The sequence below is a fragment of the Mauremys reevesii genome, linkage group 24 (genome assembly GCF_016161935.1).
Source record: "Mauremys reevesii isolate NIE-2019 linkage group 24, ASM1616193v1, whole genome shotgun sequence".
NCBI classification, from domain to species: domain Eukaryota; kingdom Metazoa; phylum Chordata; order Testudines; family Geoemydidae; genus Mauremys; species Mauremys reevesii.
In genome coordinates this window covers 17,448,818-17,468,732 of record NC_052646.1, presented here as the reverse complement: position 1 = coordinate 17,468,732, position 19,915 = coordinate 17,448,818, and the positions used below count along the sequence as shown (strand labels likewise).

Sequence of the window (19,915 nt, the reverse complement as noted above, 5' to 3'; positions counted from 1 at the left end):
TTGGTGGGATTGGCTGGCGTTATCGGGGTCGGTGGGCCGAGCTGATTGGGGTCGGTGGGGTCCGATGGCGTGATTAGGTTGGTGGGATTGGCTGGCGTTATCGGGGTCGGTGGGCCGAGCTGATTGGGGTCGGTGGGCTGAGCTGATTGGGGTCGGTGGGCTCCATTGGCGCGACTGGGGTCGGCGGCATTGCCGTGACTGGGGTTGATGTAACTGGGTCGGTGGTTTTGCTGTGGGAAGGATGGACCAGTGGTTTGGCTTCTGGCGTGAAATACAGGCTCCCACGGTCTCAGATCAGACTCAATCCTACGACTCTGAGTCTTGGGGCAGCGCCAGGCGGGGGCAGGGCGTGCGCCCCTTCGCCCGTCGATGGCGAGTTCCAGCGCACCTGGTGCTGGGGGGGCTTTGCCCGTCCTGCCCCTAGGGAGAGCAGGGAGCCACTGGAGGGCAGCCAGATCCCGGCGCCAGGCACCACGTCCCGCCCCTTTCTGCCCAGGGCCCGGCGCTGACGGCGCCGCTGGAATCCTTTACAACAGCAGCCTTTGAGGATCGGGTCAATTCTGGATCTTTCTGACTGAAGTTTGTGTTACCATCGCACCACGAGCGCCTGTTGTGACCACGGCACCCGGCACTGTACAGACTCAGAACAAAAAAATAACCCAGTGCCTGTCCCAGACGGCGCCCAGTCAGAGTGTACCACAAGAGACAACAGGCGGATTCAGGAGTGTTGCCGTCGGTGCCATCAGTGGAATGGGGTTGACTACAATCGGTGCAATGTTGTTCCTCCCCCGCCCCCACAGAGACGTTGTGTCTGACAGCAGTAAAATGGCCCAGCAAGGGGTTTGCACATTTGTGTGTGTCTGTGTGCGGTTGATGGTGTGTGGTGTTCGTGGATGTCTGAGTTTGGGAGAAGGTGTGTGGTTTTGTGTCTGTGTTTGTGTGTGTCACACCGCTTGTGAGAATGTGTGTGGTTTGTGTTATGAGACTGTGTGTAAGTCTGTGTGTTGGTGAGATTGTATGTGGTTGTGTGTATGCGGTTGTGTGTGACAGAGTGTGTGTTTGTCAGGATGACTCTCTTTTATGAGGTGCATGCGTTTGTAAGACAGTCCATGTTTGTATGAACACACATCTGTGTGGTGTCGTATGTGTTTGTGTGGTTGTGTTGTGATTGTGCGTTTATGTGCATGAGTGTGTTGGTGGACAGGTTGTGTGTGTGTGCCCATTTGTGTGTGGGTTTGCGTGTGTCTCTTGCTGGGTGTGTGTCTGCATGTTCTTATTGTGTGTTAGTGATAGAGGAACATACTAACAGGTACTAAATGCTGGTGTAGAAGAGAAATCAGGGTAAATTTCAATGCACGTCTAACTATCCATCCCCATTCACCCCCTGCAGCCATCTATCTATCCCCATCCACCCCTTTATCTATCCATCCCCACACCCCCCCCTCTATCTATCTATCTATCTATCTATCTATCCCCATCCACCACCTGCATCTATCTATCTGTCTATCCCCACACACCTCCCTCTATCTATCTATCTATCCATCCCCACACACCTCCCTCTATCTATCCATCCCAGCACCCCCTCTATCTATCTGTCTATCCCCACACACCTCCTCTATCTATCTGTCTATCCCCACACTCCTCTCTATCTATCTATCCATCCATCCCCACACACCTCCCTCTATCTATCTATCTATCTATCTATCTATCCCCACACACACCCTCTATCTATCTATCTATCTATCTATCCCCACACCCCCCCTCTATCTATCCATCCCCACACCCCCTCTATCTATCTATCTATCCCCATTCATCCCCTGCAGCCATCTATCAATCCCCATCCACCCCATCTATTTATCTATCCCCCCACACCCTCTATCTATCTATCTATCTATCTCTATCTATCTATCTATCCATCCCACACACCCTCTATCCATCTATCTATATCTATCTATCTATCTATCCCCACACACCCTCTATCTATCTATCCATCCCCATTCACCCCCTCATCTATCTATCCCCATCCATCTATCTATCTATCTATCCATCCCCACACCCTGCATCCATCTATCTATCCCCTATCTATCTATCTATCTATCTATCTATCTATCTATCTATCCCCCCACACACCCTCTATCTATCTATCCCCATTCACCCCCTGCATCCATCTATCCCCATCCACACCATCTATCGACCCCTTCCCCGTCTGCGTGCCAGGGCGGCCGGGGCTCTGGGCACAGCGGGGAAGGGGCAGCAGACCTGACGGGACGGGGAGCCCCCTGCCCCTCGGATTGCATTGGGGGCGGGGATGATAGACCCAGAAACCAGCTCATCGGCTTCCCCTCTGTGGAGTCCCACGGGGGCGGTCGGCCTTGTCCCCGGTGGGCAGATAGATAAATGGGGGGGAGGATGGAGGGGGGGAGGGAGGGCTGAAGAGGGAAGACGGAGGCTGGACAGGATCAGGGAGGACGGATGGCTCCGGACAATGGCGAGCAGCCGGATGGGAGGAATAGATAAAGGAAGGGTGGACAGCGAGATAAAGAGCGGGTGGGTGACTAGCTGGATCTCTCTTGGGGGGCAGAGCTGGGGGATCCCCCGACGAATGGCTGTGGGGAGGGGAGGGGCCAGGCATCTGGGGGCGGGACAGAGACCCTGGTTATGGTAGGGTCACTCGGAAGGGCTGCTTTGTTGTTGTGGTTTCTCTCAGAACCCCTGGGGCTGTGCAGGGGTTTGTTATTGTAGGGTCGCCTCCCCCCCCCGCCCCACCCCGCTGCCAGGATCCCTCCCCATTCCCCGCCCCCACTTGCCACCAATCCCCCGAAATGAACCTGAATTGGCTGGACTGAGCTGCAAGGGGGGGGGGGGCGGGTGTGAAATAGACGAATCTTCCCCCATTAGGAGTTTGGCAGTGACAAAGCAGCTCTGCCTCTTTCCCTCTTCCTTTGCCAGGCGGGGAGCCAGGACTCCTGGGTTCTCTCCCCAGCTCCAGAAGGGGAGTGGGGTGTAGTGGTTAGAGTGGGGGAGGGGCTGGGAGCCAGGACTCCTGGGTTCTCGGGGAGGGGAGGGGGGGTCTAGTGCAGCGGTGGGCAAACTTTTTTGCCTGAGGGCTGCATCGGGTTTCGGAAATTGTATGGAGGGCCGGTTAGGGGAGGCCGTGCCCCCCAAACAGCCAGGTGTGGCCTGGCCCCGCCCCCTATCCGACCCCACTTCTAGCCCCTGATGGCCTCCCCGGGACCCCTGCCCCCACTCCTGTCCCCTGACCACCCACGGAACACCCACCCTGACTGCCCCATCCAATCCCCCTCCTCCCGACCGCCCCGACTGCCCCATCAACCCCCTCCTTCCCGACCGCCCCGCCGCCCCGTCTGACCCCTCCTCCCCGACCGCCCCCCGACTGCCCCATCCAACCCCCCTCCTTCCCGACCGCCCCCCGCCGCCCCGTCTGACCCCCCCTCCTCCCCGACCGCCCCGCCAACCCGTCCGACCCCCTCCTCCCCGACCGCCCCCGCCGCCCGTCCATCCCCTCCTTCCCGACCCCCCCCACCGACCCCCCCTCCTTCCCGGCTGCCCCCTGGGACTCCTGCACCCATTCAACCCTCCTGTTCCCCACCCTCTGGCCGCCCCAACCCCTATCCACACCCCAAACTCCCCTGCCCTCTATCCAGCCCCCCCTGCTCCCTACCCCCTTCCCGCGCTGCCTGGAGCACCGGGTCAGGCCGGCTCTGCAGCTGCGCTGCCCCAGAGCTCGCAGCCCCTCCGCCCAGAGCCTTGCGCTGGTGGTGGGGCGAGCTGAGGCTGCGGGGGAGGGGCCGGGGGGGAGCCTCCCCGGCTGGGAGCTCAGGGGCTGGGCAGGAGGGTCCCACGGGCCACATCTGGCCCACAGGCCATAGTTTGCCCACCTCTGAACTAGTGGTTAGAGTGGGGGGTGGCTGGGAGCCAGGACACCTGGGTTCTCTCCCCAGCTCTGGGAGGGGAGCGGGGCCTAGTGGGATTAGTGGGATAGAGCAGGGAGCCAGGACTCCTGGGTTCTCTCCCCAGCTCTGGGAGGGGAGCGGGGCCTAGTGGGATAGACGGGGGAGGGCTGGGAGCCAGGACTCCTGGGTTCTCTCCCCAGCTCTGGGAGGGGAGCGGGGCCTAGTGGGATAGACGGGGGAGGGCTGGGAGCCAGGACTCCTGGGTTCTCTCCCCACCTCTGGGAGGGGAGCGGGGCCTAGTGGGATTCGGGGGCTAGAGCAGGGAGCCAGGACTCCTGGGTTCTCTCCCCAGCAGTAGGGACACACACGCTATTCATTGTCCCTGGGATTGCAGCTCCAGGCAGGCGCTTTCACGCAGGGCCGTGAGGTGCCCTTGGCTGGCCCCTGTAGCGATGGGATTCAGCGCAGAGGGGACCCCCCCCCCCGCCACACACCCAGAAATGGGGAGGGGGGGAAGGGAACTGAGAAGGAGCTTCTGCCACAGCCTTGGGCTTCCCTGGTCTCAGGCCGGCTGCCTCTGGACAGGGCGGGGGCGGGGAGGATGACAACTCAGCATCAAAACAAAGGAGCTGAGGACAATGGTCTAGAGAGAGATTGGAGAGACAGAGCCAGCCAGTGATTAACACGGCATCATGCGTCCATCCATTCCCCCACACAGCTACCGGCTAGCGATCCCCAGCCCCCCAGCCATCTATCCATCTACCCCCACTGACCCCATCTATCTATCCCCATCCACCCCCTCTATCTATCTATCTATCTATCTATCTATCCCCATCCACCCCCTCTATCTATCTATCTATCTATCCATCCCTGTCCACCCCATCCATCCATCCATCTATCTACCCCCACTTACCCCATCTATCTATCTATCTATCTATCTATCCCCATCCACCCCCTCTATCTATATCTATCGATCGATCCCTGTCCACCCCATCCACCCCCTCTATCTATCTAGCTATCTCTCAATCCCGGTCCCCCCCATCCAGCCAGCCATCAAACTCCCCCCACTGACCCCATCTATCTATCGATCGATCGATCAATCCCTGTCCACCCCATCCATCCATCTATCTATCTACCCCCACTTACCCCATCTATCTATCTCCATCCACCCCCTCTATCTATCTATCTATCTATCTATCTATCTATCTATCTATCTATCTCTCTATCCCATACAGTACTGACCTGTCTGCTTCACCTCTTCATCACATCTCAATATATAGGAGTTGTTTCAAGATGTGACTCCGCCTGGAGTCGGTGAGTTTTGGAGCAGCTGAGTTCACTAAAATTGTCTGGTTCCATCTCCTGTGGTTGGGGAGGAAGCATAAAGATGTGATTTTTTTTCCCCCCAGGGTCCAGGAACCCAGCAGGCAAATAAAGACCCCAAATTTATGACTGTTTAAAATCTTGTGATCTGATGGCAGTTGTGATTTTGGAGGCCAGTGTTGTGATTTGGGTGCAGTCTCGGGATTTGGGGGGATTGTTATGATTTCAGCTCCATCTCCTGATTTTGATGGCGAATTCGTGATTTTGCGGGACAGTCTCCTGCTGTCAGTGATGCTCGTAGGATTTAGCGGGACGGTTGGGGGCTTCTGAGGCGAGCCGGTGATTTTGACGGTAAACGTGTGATTTTTGCGGGGCAGTCGCTGGGGTTGGAAGGGGGTCTGGTGATTTGGGGGGCACGGTCTCGCGGTTGTGAGGGCACGGTCATGATGTATGGCAGCAGGCTTCTGATCCTCCAGGCCGTGTCCTGACTTTGGGGGCAGGCCCACAATGGGGCAGGCAGCATTCTGGTTTTTATGGTAATCTCCCAGTCGGGGGGCAGTCTCGCACGTTTTGGAGATGATCTCGTGATTTGATGCAGCAAGCTTGCGATTTTGAAGGTAAACGGCCTCATTCTAGGCACCATGGGGCTGAAGGCAACATGATTTGGTGGGGGGGAATGTGTGATTTGGAGGAGGCTGTCTCATGAGTTGGGGGGGCCCCGGCTCTCAGCATGTCGCTGTGTGTGTGTGTGGGGGGGGGGGGAGTCACCAGGGCCAAGACACACAGGCTGAGACACCGACGTGACACCCCGTCTGAGCAAGTGATTCAGGAAGAGCTGATTGATTCTGAAAAGGCCACCGGGACGGGAAGCGGCGAAGTGGGGGGACTGCAGCCCTGCCAGCCCCTAGCAGTTCTCCTGCTTTGGAGGCAGACGGCAATTTCCCCCCCCCCCCCACGCTCCTTTGCACCCAATTCCAGCACTGGATCCCTGCCCCCCTCCCCAGCCCCACTCAGCTGGGATCCCACCACAGACTGCGAGGGACTGAAGAATCTGGAGCGGGGGGACCTGGGGAGAAGCCAGTGAGAGAGGAGGGATGGGAGGGGAAACTGAGGCTCGCAGGCGTGACCCCCTTGTTGGGGACCACAAAGCCGGGCAGGTGAGAAGCGTATTGGTGTGAGCGAGGGGATGGGACGGATCTGTCAGGCAGCTCGGGGGAGGGGATGGGTGGATGAATACACAGGTACCTTCCCTCGCGGGCCCCGCCCATCTGTCCGCAGACACACACACACACACCGCCCCCCCCCAGCTATCAAAATCCGGCCCCGGCCCCGGCCCCGGCCCCGGCCCCGGCGCAGTCAGACGGTGACTCTGGACTAACAGCAGAACTCGCCCCCTGAAAGTGAGAAGTGGGGAACCTACTGGCCAATCACTGCCTCAGTTTCCCTGGGGGGGGGGGGGTAGTGCGGAGCCCTGAGCTGGCTTCTGGTTTCAGGGAGGCGGAGGGCTGACTGCCCCCCCACTGCTGTGCCAGACTGAGACTGTGGGGAGGGTGGGGCGGCATTTCAATGGGGTTACCCTGCCCTAGGGAAGTGTGTGTGTGTGTGTCCTGGAGGGGCGTGTGTGTGTGTGTGTGTGTGTGTGTGTGTGTGTGTGTGTCCCCGTCCTGGAGGGGCTGGTGTGTGTGTGCGAGCGATCAGGTGCGGGGGTGCAGTATGTAACACAGGGCAGCAGGGACACCCCCTACGCCCCCCCCCCACACACACTCCGAGCCGGGTACGAGGATCACTATCACTCACTGTCTCCAGTTTTATTTGCTGCATTTTCTTCCCAGCTCGAGGCCTTGGCTCAGATCCCTGCACGCCCCCGGGCGGGGAGAGAACCCAGGAGTCCGGGCTCCCAGCCCCCCCCCCCCGCATTTAGACTCGCTGCACCTCGGTGTGAATCGTGGCCAGGCTCCATAAATCACCTGCATTAGCCGAAGCCGGGGTCCTCATTTGATCCCGGCGAGAGGGGTGGACGGAGGTGGGAGGGTGTTATTAGTCATGCAGCGAGAGCCACTTTAACCCCAGGAGCTGGGCTTGCGGGAGCGGGAGTGAGGGCACCGGCAGGGCGGGGAGCCAGGGCTGGCGGGGGCAGGCAGGGCGGGAGGGGGCTGGCAGGGGCTGGCAGAGCTGGGGGGGCAGGCGGGGGGGGGGCGCTGCGGCGGGCGATGCTCGCGCTCTGTCTGTGCCCGTCTCCCCCCGTCACTTTGTCGCTGGCTCTGAATGTAAAGTGACCGGCCGCCCCCCCCCCGGGCCCCCTCACTCCCGACCGGCAGCCCCCTGCTCCCCCGCCCACCGCACCCCGGGTCCGGCCGGGTCACTGGGGGGGGCGCCCCCGTTTCGCTGCAGGCTCCTCCCCGGCTTCGCTTAGCTGCGACCCTGCCCCCCAGTCACCCCCTGGGCCCGGCCGACCCCCCCCCCCGTCACGTCCCCGCTCAGCCGGGGGGGGGACACGTGGCTGCGGGTCAGGATCGGCCTGAGGGAGCCGGGAAGGTCCCCGCGATCCCAGCCCTGCCTGCCCCACTCCTGACCCCCAGCCCCCGATCCCAGCCCTGCCCCCAGCCCTGCCTGTGCCCCCCACTGCCCCAGCCCCGATCCCAGGCGTGCTCCCCAGCCCCGCCGGTGCCCCCCACTCCTGACCCCCAGCCCTCCGAGCCCAGCCCTGCCCCCCACTGCCTGTGCCCCCACTGCCCCCATCCCAGCCCTGCCTGTGCCCCCACTGCCCCCAGCCCCCGATCCCAGGCGTGCTCCCCAGCCCCACCGGTGCCCCCACTCCTGACCCACAGCCCCCATGATCTCAGCCCTGCCCCCACCCCTGCCTGTGCCCCACTGCCCCCAGCCCTCCACTGCCTGTGCCCCTACTGCCCCCATCCCCATCCCAGCCCTGCCTGTATCCCCACTTCTCCCAGCCTCCCGATCCCAGCCCTGCCCCCCCAGCCCTGCCGGTGCCCCCCGCTCCCGACCCGCAGCCCCCCGTGATCCCAGCCCTGGGCTCCTCTGAGGTTGTTACATGGTGTGGGGGGGGGCAGTGAAGGTTGAGATGCGGGTGTTGAAATGAGACAAGCTGCTGCTGAGGCCTGAGGGGCTCTTGGCCTGTGACTCCCTGTCCCGGGGGGGGGGGGGGGGAGCATCCATCACCGAAATCCCCCTGAGGGACCCAGACGGGTGCGGAACAAACCGCCTGGGGCTGGGATCAGAGCAGCCCGTGCGTAGGGGGCAGAGTCGTGTGAGCGCCTCCCGCTGGCCTCAGCTGAATTCACATTCCAGGGGGTTCGAATCCCCTGTCCCCAAAGTTAACGGCTGCTGGGGGGCGCGGTGCCGTGTGAGCGGGGTGGGGGCTCTGCCCCGGCAGTCAGGGCTGGTCCCCCTACCCCAAAGCGGCGCTAGGGGGCGCTGTGCTCCCAGAGGCCCTGGCATTTCCTCCAGTGAATTGTGAATTAAACAGCCACTGTGCTCCACCCCAGAGGTGGCTGCATCTCAGCGCCGGGTGAACCAGCCCCGTGTGTTGTTATGTGCGGCTGTTACCCGGTTGCCCCACCCCAGAGGTGGCTGCGTCTCAGCACCGGGCGAGCTGTCCCCAGACGCTGTCTCATCCGTTCTCTCTTTCTGCCCTCAGGGCTGCTGGTGCGGAGCCTGGAGTATAACCAGCCGGCCGACAACTACACGGTGTGTCAAGGGGACGATGCCATTCTAAGGTGAGACCCTGCCCGAGCGGCCCCCGTGCTGAGGGTGAGGCTGGGGGTCTCTGTCCCTGCTGGGGCCCCCACCCCGTTCCCCGCAGCAGGGTGCCCCCAATGCCACTCACCCCAGGAAGCCCCCGGCAGCCCCCGGCCTAGTAACGTTTCATCCTCGCGCCGGGGTCGTGTTCAGAGAAAACACAGGAGCCCAGCTGAGGCTCTGCCACCTTCTCCAGAGCTCCTGGGCCGGGGGGGGGGGGGATCATGCTGTCAAAAAGCCAGATCATGTACATCCCCCAAACCCTGCTTCAGTGCAAGGGCTGGGATGGCAGGGGCTGCGGGTCGGGAGTGAGGGGCACCGGCAGAGCTGGGGGGTGGGGGGAGGAGGCTAGGGCTGATCTGGCAGGGGCTGCAGGTCGGGAGTGAGGGGCACCAGCATAACTGGGATTAGGGGGAGGCCGGGGCTGGGCTAGCAGGGTTCATCTGAGCATGTTTTGATGGAGACCCTACAATAACAAACATGTGCAACATTAGGGTTCAGATGAGAGACCCGGTGATGATAAATTGTGCTTGAGACCCTGGAGTAACAAACCACAGGGGAGAGACTCGCCCGTAACAGCTGAGTGCTGCAGTGCCCGGACCGGCCCCTCGGCTAACACAGCCGGGTGGGGGGTGGGTCCTTTTCAGAGCACCAGGAAGGGATGTGAAAAGTTGTGATCACTCCATGTATCCCCATCCGCCGTCTGTCTGTCCATCCCCACCCACCGCCTCTATCCCCACCCACCACATCTCTCTGTCTCTCTCTCTCTCCTCCCCCCCCCACCCCCGCTCCCTCCTGCAATGCACCAGCCAGCCTGACTCATGCTCAGAGCTGACCTAGATCCGGCTCCCCCCACCCCCCCTCGCCGCAGCCCTCCCAGCCGCTCTGCTCTGTCCTGGGGCGATGGGGCTGGGCTGACCTAGATCCTGGGGGTAGGTGCCGTGGGGGGCGGCTGGGAAGGGGGGTGCGGTGGGTGCTGAAGGGGAAGGGGGAGCCCACACAGCCCCCTGCAGGGCCCCCCCGACCCCATATCTCCTTCCCAACACCCCAGCCGCCCCCCAGCCAGGCTGGCTCCCCGGCCCCTAACATTGTCTGTGACCCCCCCCCACCCCCAGCCTCACCTCCGACTGACACTGAGCCGGTCACACCCCTGCTGTGAGCCGCACAGACCCAGCAGGGGGCGCTCCCAGAGCCCCGCCCCCCTCCTCCCCGCACAGGTCTTGGAACAAGACCCCATCCTGCTCCCTGAGGCACAGCGCCCCCTAGTGCCGCCCTGGGGCATCGGGACCAGCCCTGACTGCCAGGGGAGATCCTGCAGCCCAGCGCCTCCTAGTGCCAGCCTGGGGCATCGGGACCAGCCCTGACCGCCAGGGGAGACCCCCACCCTGCCCCCTGCAGATCTCACAGTGTGATTGGCCGAGCGCTGTCCAATCCGCGTCCTGCAGCTGCCGGGTGCTGGCGCCTGGATCCTCTGAGAGCTGGAATTATTTCGTGATTGTGGCATTAAAGGAGAGAAAACAGCCCCCCTAATTCAATCTCACTTTGCTGATTGGGGGGCTCACAGACAGGAGCGAGCAGGAATGGCAGGGGGCTGCGGGTCAGGAGTGAGGGGCACCGGCAGAAGTCAGAGGGGGGCAGGGCTGGGCTGGCAGGGGGCTGCGGGTCGGGAGTGAGGGGCACCGGCAGAAGTCGGAGGAGGGGCAGGGCTGGGCTGGCAGGGGGCTGCGGGTCGGGAGTGAGGGGCACCGGCAGAGCTGTGGGGAGCTCAGGGCTGGGCTAGCAGGGGGCTGCGGGTCGGGAGTGAGGGGCACCGGCAGAAGTCGGGGGGGCAGGGCTGGGCTGGCAGGGGGCTGCGGGTCGGGAGTGAGGGGCACCGGCAGAGCTGGGGGTGGGGAGCCCAGGGCTGGGCTAGCAGGGGGCTGCGGGTCGGGAGTGAGGGGCACCGGCAGAGCAGGCTCAGTTTTGGAACATCTCCATATAGGCATTAAATTGAGAGGCTGCTGCATATGCTGCGTCTTTCCAAGCTTTGCTAACCCAGCAGTCCCAGACCTGGGAGCCGATCCCGTATTTTGGGGGGTGGGGGGTGGGGAGGGGGAATGAGCTGTAGAAGCTCCGACATCTCGCCTTCCTTGGGTCTGCACACACGACTGCTCCTGAGCTGAGAAGGGAACCCAGGAGTCCGGGCTCCCAGCCTCCCTGCTCCAACCACTAGGCCCCACTCCCCTCCCAGAGCCTGGGGTAGAACCCAGGAGTCCTGGCTCCCGGCTCCAATTACTCTGTCAAGGTTCTTTATCTCAGCCCGGTGCTGAGATGCAGCCACCTCTGGGGGGGAGCTGGTTCACAGCCGCACCATAGCAGAGCTGAGAGGCAAAGGGGGATTCCGGCTCCTCCCGTCACCATGGGGGAGGTTTCCAGGAGGTAAAATGGAAATGGCCTTTGGGCTGCGAACCAGGGTCATGGGACAGCGGTGAGCCAAAGGGGGCGATTACTGGTCTGGGCTCCCCCCAGCTCTGCCGGTGCCCCTCACTCCCGACCTGCAGCCCCTGCCAGCTCAGCCCCGGGCTCCCCGGTGCCCCTCACTCCCAACCCGCAGCCCCCTGCCAGCTGAGCCCTGGCCTCCCCCTCCCAGCTCTGCCGATGCCCCTCCCTCCCGACCCGCAGCCCCCTCAGCCCCGGGCTCCCCAGTGCCCCTCACTCCTGACCCTCAGCCCCGGGCTCCCCAGTGCCCCTCACTCCCGACCCGCAGCCCCCTGCCAGCTCAGCCATGGGCTCCCCGGTGCCTCTCACTCCCGACCCGCAGCCCCCTGTCAGCTGAGCCCTGGTCTCCCCCTCCCAGCTCTGCCGGTGCCCCTCACTCCCGACCCGCAGCCCCCTCAGCCCCGGGCTCCCCGGTGCCCCTCACTCCTGACCCGCAGCCCCCTGCCAGCTCAGCCCCGGGCTCCCCGGTGCCCCTCACTCCTGACCCGCAGCCCCCGCCGTCTCTGCCCCCAGCTGTTCCATCGACGAGGAGGTGACCCGGGTGGCCTGGCTGAATCGCTCCAACATCCTGTACGCCGGGAACGACAAGTGGTCCATCGACCCGCGGGTCCAGCTGCTCACCAACAGCGCGGCCGAGTTCAGCATCCTCATCGCCAGCGTGGACGTGTGGGACGAGGGGCTGTACACCTGCTCCTTCCAGACCCAGGCCAAGCCCCACACGGCCCAGGTCTACCTCATCGTGCAAGGTACGGGGCGGGGGAGGGGCTGGGCTGGGCTCGAGGGCGGGGCCATGGGCGGGGACAGGGAGAGGAGGGTGGGGGTCTTGGGGATGGGCAGGGATGGGCTGGGGGCTGAGTGGGCAGTGATGGGGGTGGAGTTGCGGGGATGGGTCGGGGTGGGGATGGGCAGTGACTGGGGTGGGGATGGGCAGAGATGGGGATGGGGTTGTGGAGATGGGCTGGGATGGGTTGGGGGTTGGGGGTGCTGGGCAGGGACGGATTGGTGGGGATGGGCAGAGATGGAGGAGCGAGGACCGATGGGGCAGAGGAGGGGAGGGGCTGGGTCGTCATGCGGGGAGGGAGGGGGTCTGTGGAGGATGCACGACTGAGAGGAGGGGGATTGGGGACTGGGGGAGGGAGGGGGCAGGTGCATGCGGTGGGGGATGGGGGGGCGGGTCCGTGGGGGGGCTGCACAGAGATCTATGGGGAAGCTGGGGGAGGGGGTGGGGCGGGGCTGTCTCCTGCTCTAGGGCTGGTGCTGGAGCCACGTGTGTGTCCATCCCTCGTGCCTGCGACCGCCCCCCCAGGAGCCTGTCGCTTGGGGCTGGGGGTGGGACGTCCGTTCCCCCGCGCGGCGCCGCGCCCCAGAGCTGGCTGCACATCAGGCCCAGGCCCAGGCCCGGGGGCCCTGGATACCAGCCCCGCGTGCTCGGAGCTCGGGGAGGATTTGCCGGCTCAGCTCCCGCCCCCCAGCTGCTCGCGGCGCCAGGAAGTGGGGACAATGGAGCCTGATTGGATCCGAGGGGACAATTGCGGGGTCCCCGCCGCAGCTGTTCGCCGCTTCGCCCTGATTGGCTGCGGCCCTCGTCGTCTGGCCAATCAGCTCGCACCACGGGCCTTGTTAGCGGGGCTGGGGGAGACTCACGTCAAGGGGCGGCTTTTTTTGGCTTTTCTACCAAATTGTCCCATGGGGGGGGGGAGGGAGTCCAGTGTTAACACCCCACATGCCGCCCGGCGCTGAGATGCAGCCACCTCTGGGGTGGGGCACGGGGGCTGGTTATACCGGGACCCCTCGCCCAGCCCTGGGATGCAGCCACCTCTGGGGTGGGGCGTCTGGGTACCACCCCCACTCGGTCAACCCCTAGCACTAGGCATGGGGGCTCGGGGGGCAGGGCGCCCCCCGGGGGTCGGAGGCTGGCGCTGCTCTCACTGCTCCCCCCCCTCCCCCCAGTGCCGGCTCGGATCACGAACATCTCCTCGGCCGTGACGGTGAACGAAGGGAGCGACGTGAGTTTGCTGTGCATGGCCACAGGCAAACCTGAGCCCACCGTGACCTGGAGACAGCTGAGAGGTAAGAGGGAGCGGGCCGGGCAGGGGGCCCTGGGCAGATGGGGGGGCAAGTGAGAGAGGAGGGGAGGGGAGGAGTAGGCGGGGGATGATTGGGGAGGGACAATGAGGGGTGGATCAGGGCAGGGGGAGATTGTGGGGGATTTGCCAGGATGGGGGCGGAGGGAGGTTGGGCAGGCTGAGGAAAGAGGGGATCCGGGTGGAGCGGGGGCTGGGGGGACCTGGAGCTGTCATGGAGGAATCAGACAGGAGCCCAACCTGCTGCTCCTCACTCCCGACCCGCAGCCCCCTGGGCACCCCGACACCCCGCAGCTCGGCCGGCGCCCCTCACTCCCGACCCGCAGCCCCCTGGGCACCCTGACGCCCCGCAGCTCGGCCGGCGCCCCTCACTCCCGACCCGCAGCCCCCTGGGCACCCCGACGCCCCGCAGCTCGGCCGGCGCCCCTCACTCCCGACCCGCAGCCCCCTGGGCACCCCGACGCCCCGCAGCTCGGCCGGCGCCCCTCACTCCCGACCCGCAGCCCCCTGGGAACCCCGACGCCCCGCAGCTCGGCCGGCGCCCCTCACTCCCAACCCGCAGCCCCCTGCTGGCCCAGTCCTGGCAGGTGGTGGCCGTACCTCAGGAGGTGTTGATAACTGTTGTGTTGTTGTGTGTTTTTTTTTCTCGTGTGTAAGTCTGTGTTTGTGTCTGTCTCCCCCCCGCTCCACATCTCCTCCCCACACACAGACGGGTTCACCAGCGAAGGGGAATATCTGGAAATCACCGAGATCAACAGGCAGCAGGCCGGGGAATACGAGTGCGTCACGGCCAACGACGTCTCTGTGCCCGACAGCAAAAGGGTCCTGATCACAGTCAACTGTGAGTCAACCTTTGGGCTTCCCCCTCTAGGGGGCGCCGGCTCCCGTCCAGCCTCAGGGCGGAGACTGGCTGGCTCAGCGGGGCAGGCAGTGGAATATGGGGCCTTTCCCCTCTAGGGGGCGCCAGCTCCTCTCCTTTAATTCCTTCGCTTTCTCCTCTCAGACCCTCCCACCATCAAGGACGTGAAGGACGCCTATCCCCCCGTGGGGAAGCCGGCACTGCTGAGATGTGAGGCCATGGCCGTGCCCCCTGCCGAATTCGAGTGGTTCAAGGATGACAAGCAGTGAGTGACCCTCCTTCCTGGCCACCCCCTCCAGGAACTGGCCCCATTGGCCTGCCCCAGGGGTGACTGACGTCCAGTCAGCGACCCTCTGGCCTCTCGTTGGCCATGCAGCGTCATGTGATCTGTGGTAGATTGAATGCCAAAATTCCCCTCCCAGTGAGATCTGAGCTGTGAGAGTCTCCTCCAGGAACGATTTAATCCCCTTTCCGGCGCTCTCTGTTGTTGCTGGTTTTTTGTGTTGGTGGTTGGATTATCGTTGCTACGTTGGGTTGGTTGCAGGGGCGGCTCTAGGCTGCGCAGCAGGCGCGCGGGCGGGCCCTTTCCGGCGGCATTTGGCGCGGTGAGCTCTCGCAGGGGCATGCGGCGGCAGGTCCACGGGCCGGGGAGCAGACCTGCCTAGGCATGACATGCGCAGGGCGGGTCCCTCCCTCTTCGGCTGAGCGGTTGCTCTCCGCTCTTGCAGGCGGCAGCAGGTCGTCGCTCTCCGAGCGAGCCGGCGGAGGGGATGAGGTTTCGGACGAAGAGGAGCGCGGCGCAGCGCAGCGCAGCCTGCGCATGGTTGGTTGATTGATGGGTTGTTGACTTGGCTGTTGGTTTGTTGAGTTGGTTGAAGGGTTGATTATTGGGATTGATGGGTTGGGTCAGTTGGTTTGTGGGGTTGGTTGTTGGGCTGGTTGGTTGATGGTTTGTGTAGGTAGTCGGTTGTTGGTTGGTATGTTTGGCCAGTTGGTTGGTGGCTGGTTTGCAGGGTTGGTTGTTGGGTTAGTTAATTGATGGGGTCAGGGCTGAGTGCAGAAGGTGGGACCCGCAAGGACTCTAAACATTAATACCGGCCACTCCAGACTTGTGTTACACTCCCAAGGTTACAGCTTCTCTCTGATCTTGGCTCGGTAAATGCTGCCACCACCCAGAGGACACAGAGGAGTCCACAAGCCAGTGGTTCCTTCTAGGTATGGAAGATGAATTTTCATACCTGGTTCAAACCTTACACAGCATTCCTGCTTATCGCATTGCTGCGCCGTGACCCCCAGGCCGTTCGTTGGATGGTGGTAACGGGTGGCAACCAAGTGGTTCACTCCATGAGCTTCCCAAAGGTGTTTCATGGTCCCTGCCAGGAAGTTGGTCCCCGAATCCGTAAGGATCACAGAGGGCCAACCTACCCTGGCAAAAATGTCCGTCAGTGCCCAGCTCACGCTTTTAGCCCTGCTGTTGCTTAGAGCTCCTGCTTCTGGCCATCGAGTCGCAAACTCCATGAAGATCAGTATGTTCAGCCTCCCTCTGGGAGTCTTCTTAGGGAAAGGACCCAGAATATCCACAGCTACTCGCTGAAATGGGACCTCCGTGATGGGGAGTGGCTGGAAAGGGGCCTTGACCTGGTCTGGGGGCTTTCCCACCCTCTGGCCCAACTCACAAGACCGGACACAGGTAGAAACCTCCTTGCCCATGCCCTCCTGGTGGAATGACCTCCCCAAATGGACCTTGGTCGTGTTCACCCCAGCATGGGCACTAGGGTGATCGTGGGCTAAGCTCAAGAGCTTTTCCTGGTACTTAGCTGGAAATCCCACTGTCTCTGAGGACGCCAGTCCTCCTTGTGCCCGCCAGAAAGGGTCTCCTTGGGTAAGAGTCCTCCTTCTACAACAAACCTGGACCTGTCAGAAGAGCTGAGAGGTGGTGGGTCGCTCCGTGCCGCCGTCCAAGCTCCCTTGAGTCTCTCATCCGCTTCCTGCTCTGCCTGGAACTGCTCCCGGAGACCTCAGTTCCTCGCTGGGTTGTGGATGTGGGCTTGGTCCCACTGGAAGCGATGCAGGGGATGGGGGTGTCTCTGACTGCGAACCGCTCGCCCTGGGGCACTGGGGGGTATTTCAGGCTCCGGTTGAGCCTCTTGCACTGGTTTAGCTGCTGCAGCAGGTGCAGGCTCTGTGGCACCCTTTGGTGCTGGCTCCCCTGGCTCCGGTGGGGTTGCAGGGACAGGCCGCCGGTTCCGACCCTTGGGCTGGTTCTGGCTGGGTCCCAGGACCAGGATTTACAGCTGCTGCCATTGGCTCTGCTCTGGGGTCTGGTTCCACCACCTCTGGCTGGGTCCCTGTAGGAGGCTCAGGAATGGAGTGAGGTTGTTGGTGTGTTGGGTTGGTTGTTGGGTTAGTGAATTGATGGTTTGTTGGGTTGGTTGTTGGGTTAGTGAATTGATGGTTTGTTGGGTTGGTTGTTGGGTTAGTGAATTGATGGTTTGTTGAGTTGGTTGTTGGTGTGTTGGGTTGGTTGTTGGGTTAGTGAATTGATGGTTTGTTGAGTTGGTTGTTGGGTTAGTGAACTGCTTGTTGAGTTGGTGGTTGGTGTGTTGGGTTGGTTGTTGGGTTAGTGAATTGATGGTGTGTTGGGTTGGTTGTTGGTGTGGTTATTGGGTTGATGGTTGGTATTTTGTGTCATTTGATTGTTGGTTTATTCAGATGGCTGGTTGGCTGTTGCATTGATTGTTGGTTTGTAGGCTACCACTGTTGTTTGACACCTGAGTTCCTTGTCGATTGGTTAGTTGGCTGTTGGATATCAGGGTTCTTGGTGGTTTAATGGTTGGTTGGTCTATTGGGTTGCTTGGTGGTTTCCTGGTTTTGTTCGGTGCATTGGTTGTTGGCAGGTTGGGTTGTTTGCTGGGTCTGTTGTTTGTTGGTTGGTTAGGTTGGTTCTTGGGCTGGTTGTTGGTGTGTTGGGTCGGTTGTTGGTTTGGGGTTGTTGGGATGGTTGTTCGGTGGGTTGTTACTTTGTCAGGTTGGTTGTCAGGTGCCCCTCACTCCCGACCCGCAGCCCCCACTAGCCCAGCCCTGATCTTCCCCGTCTCTGCCGGTGCCCCTCACTCCCGACCCGCAGCCCCCACTAGCCCAGCCGCTTCTGTAGTTTGTCGTGTTTCATGCTGGTTTGCTGATAACCCCCCTACCAGGTGTGAAACTGTGAGATCTTGTAATGCTCCCCCCTCTTTGCCCCCGACCCAGCAGACTCTTTGGGGGCCTCGAGGGGCTGCGGATCCGGAACGAGCGCACGCGTTCCATGCTGCTCATCGACAACGTCACCGCTCGGCATTATGGGAACTACAGCTGCCTGGCCTCCAACAAGCTGGGGGTCTCCAACGCAAGCCTGCGGCTGATACGTACGTCCCCCTGCCCTGTACAACGGCTGGTCCCGCCCACTGTCATTCGCCGCTGGCCCCGCCCACCATTCCTCACAGCCCCCGCCCACTGTCCTTCACCAGTGGCCCCGCCCACTCTTCCCAACAGCCCCGCCCATAATTCACAGCTGGCCCTGCCCTCTGTCTTTCAAGACTGGCCCAGCCATAAACCCCCCAATGGGGTATAGTAACATTTACATAGAACATCCTGGCTCCCAGCCCCCACCCCTGCTCTAACCGCTAGACCCCACTCCCCTCCCAGAGCCAGGGATAGAACCCAGGAGTCCTGGCTCCCAGCCCCCCTGCTCTAACCACTAGACCCCACTCCCCTCCCAGACCAGGGACAGAACCCAGGAGTCCTGGCTCCCAGCCACCCTGCTCTAACCACTAGACCCCACTCCCCTCCCAGACCAGGGACAGAACATAGGAGTCCCAGCCCCCACAATCTAAACCACCCTCCTCTAAAACGCTAAAGGCCAGTGAAGTACTTCAAATGCTTCTGAAAATCACCTTTGCTGCCCCCAGTCCCTTGAAAGTCTTGTCCCTGGCTCTGAAATCCTCTTTCTTCTCTGGCCAGGACCCGGCTCTCTGGAAAACGTAGCCGTGACCGGGATGGAGTCCCCCTTGTTCCTGGGCCTGCTGTCGTCTGCCTTTGTGACTCTCCTGTTTAAGATCTAGCGTGTTCGGCAGGCGCAGCGGGAGGAGAGGCGGCTCGGGCGGAGAGGGAGAGCACGCGAGAGAGACCTTCTCCTTTCCGGGAGAGACGAAGAGAGAAAACAAAGAAACAAATCTTATCGAGAACCCCAGCACTGTGAGGGAAACATGAAAAAAAGAAAAAAAAAACGACAAAAAAAAATATGCATTTCTTTCTACGGCCATTTTCCGTCACTTTCATCCCAGACACTTCCAGCCGGACTTGTTCTAAAGGGACGAACAAACGGACCTGCAAAGACACAGGGCTTTAAAGGGTTAACGGCCAGTGCTTCTGTGCCCCATGGGGGCCCCCCGCCATAGGGCTCGCGGTGAGGGGCTGTTCCCCTGCTCTGGGAGAGTTTGCGGTTCTCAGCTGCCCTGAAGGACGAGCTTCGCTGGCTTTTGCAAAAGTTGGGGGCTGGGCCTTTCTGTACCACACAGTGTGTTTGAGGGGGGAATTTCCCTCGTCTGGGGCTGAAAACTTCCTCAGCGAACAACGTTTCTCGGGCTGAGATTGACCCTTGTTTACACAGGTTTGGGACTCTGAATTTCCTGATTTCCTGAAGCTTTCCAGGCTGAGATCTTCCTTCGCTCACCAAGTTTTCCGGGCTGAGAATTCCCTTGGTTTACACAGATCTGAGGCTGAATGTTTCCTTCCTTCACAAAGGTTTTTGGGCTGAGAATGATCCTTGTTTACACGGGTTTGAGGCTGCGAATTAATTAGTTGGCAAAGTTTTGGGGGCTGAGAATTACCCTGGTTTGCACAGGTCTGAGGCTGAAAATACCCTTAATTCACAAAGGTTTTTGGGCTGAAAATGTCCTTAATTGACACTTTTTTTTGTGCTGAGACGGACCCTTGTTTACACAGGTTTGAAGCTGGAAATGTCCTTAGTTCACAAAGTTTTGTGCACTGAGACCTCCTAATTCACACTGGGTTTGGCTTGAGAATTTCCTAGTCCACAAAGGTTTTAGGGGCTCAGAATTTCCCTAGTTTATGCAGGTTTCAGGCTTTCTTAGTTCACGGGGCTTTCTGGGCTGAAAATGACCCCAGTTCTGGGGTGCAGATTTATTTCCTTCACAAAGTTTTCTGGGGTGAGAATTTCCTTGGTTTACTGAGGTTTCGGGTTGAGCCTTTCCTTAATCCAGCGAGTTTTTTGGGAATTTCCTTAGTGAACAAACCAAACCTAAAAATACCCCCCTTCTAGCTATGAATTCATAGAATCATAGAATATCAGGGTTGGAAGGGACCTCAGGAGGTATCTAGTCCAACCCCCTGCTCAAAGCAGGACCAATCCCCAACGAAATCATCCCAGCCAGGGCTTTGCCAAGCCTGATCTTAAAAACCTCTAAGGAAGGAGATTCCACCACCTCCCTAGGGAACCC

At 61.3% G+C, this 19,915-nt stretch overlaps 1 protein-coding gene across 2 annotated transcripts in view; it reads left to right on the top strand.

Annotated features, from left to right (window-relative positions):
* Positions 1-19,198, top strand: part of IGLON5 (IgLON family member 5) — a 28,462-nt gene extending 9,264 nt beyond the window's left edge. Inside the window, exons 2-8 of one of the 2 annotated variants that reach the window (XM_039513629.1) lie at positions 8,896-8,974; positions 11,988-12,220; positions 13,425-13,544; positions 14,268-14,399; positions 14,562-14,682; positions 17,667-17,821; positions 18,417-19,198. In XM_039513629.1, coding sequence (XP_039369563.1) covers positions 8,896-8,974; positions 11,988-12,220; positions 13,425-13,544; positions 14,268-14,399; positions 14,562-14,682; positions 17,667-17,821; positions 18,417-18,517 — 941 coding nt within the window. In that variant the 3' untranslated portion in view covers positions 18,518-19,198. The remainder of the gene's footprint in view (positions 1-8,895; positions 8,975-11,987; positions 12,221-13,424; positions 13,545-14,267; positions 14,400-14,561; positions 14,683-17,666; positions 17,822-18,416) is intronic. The other variant, XM_039513630.1, reaches the window with a different exon arrangement.
* Positions 19,199-19,915: the final 717 nt, after the last annotated feature.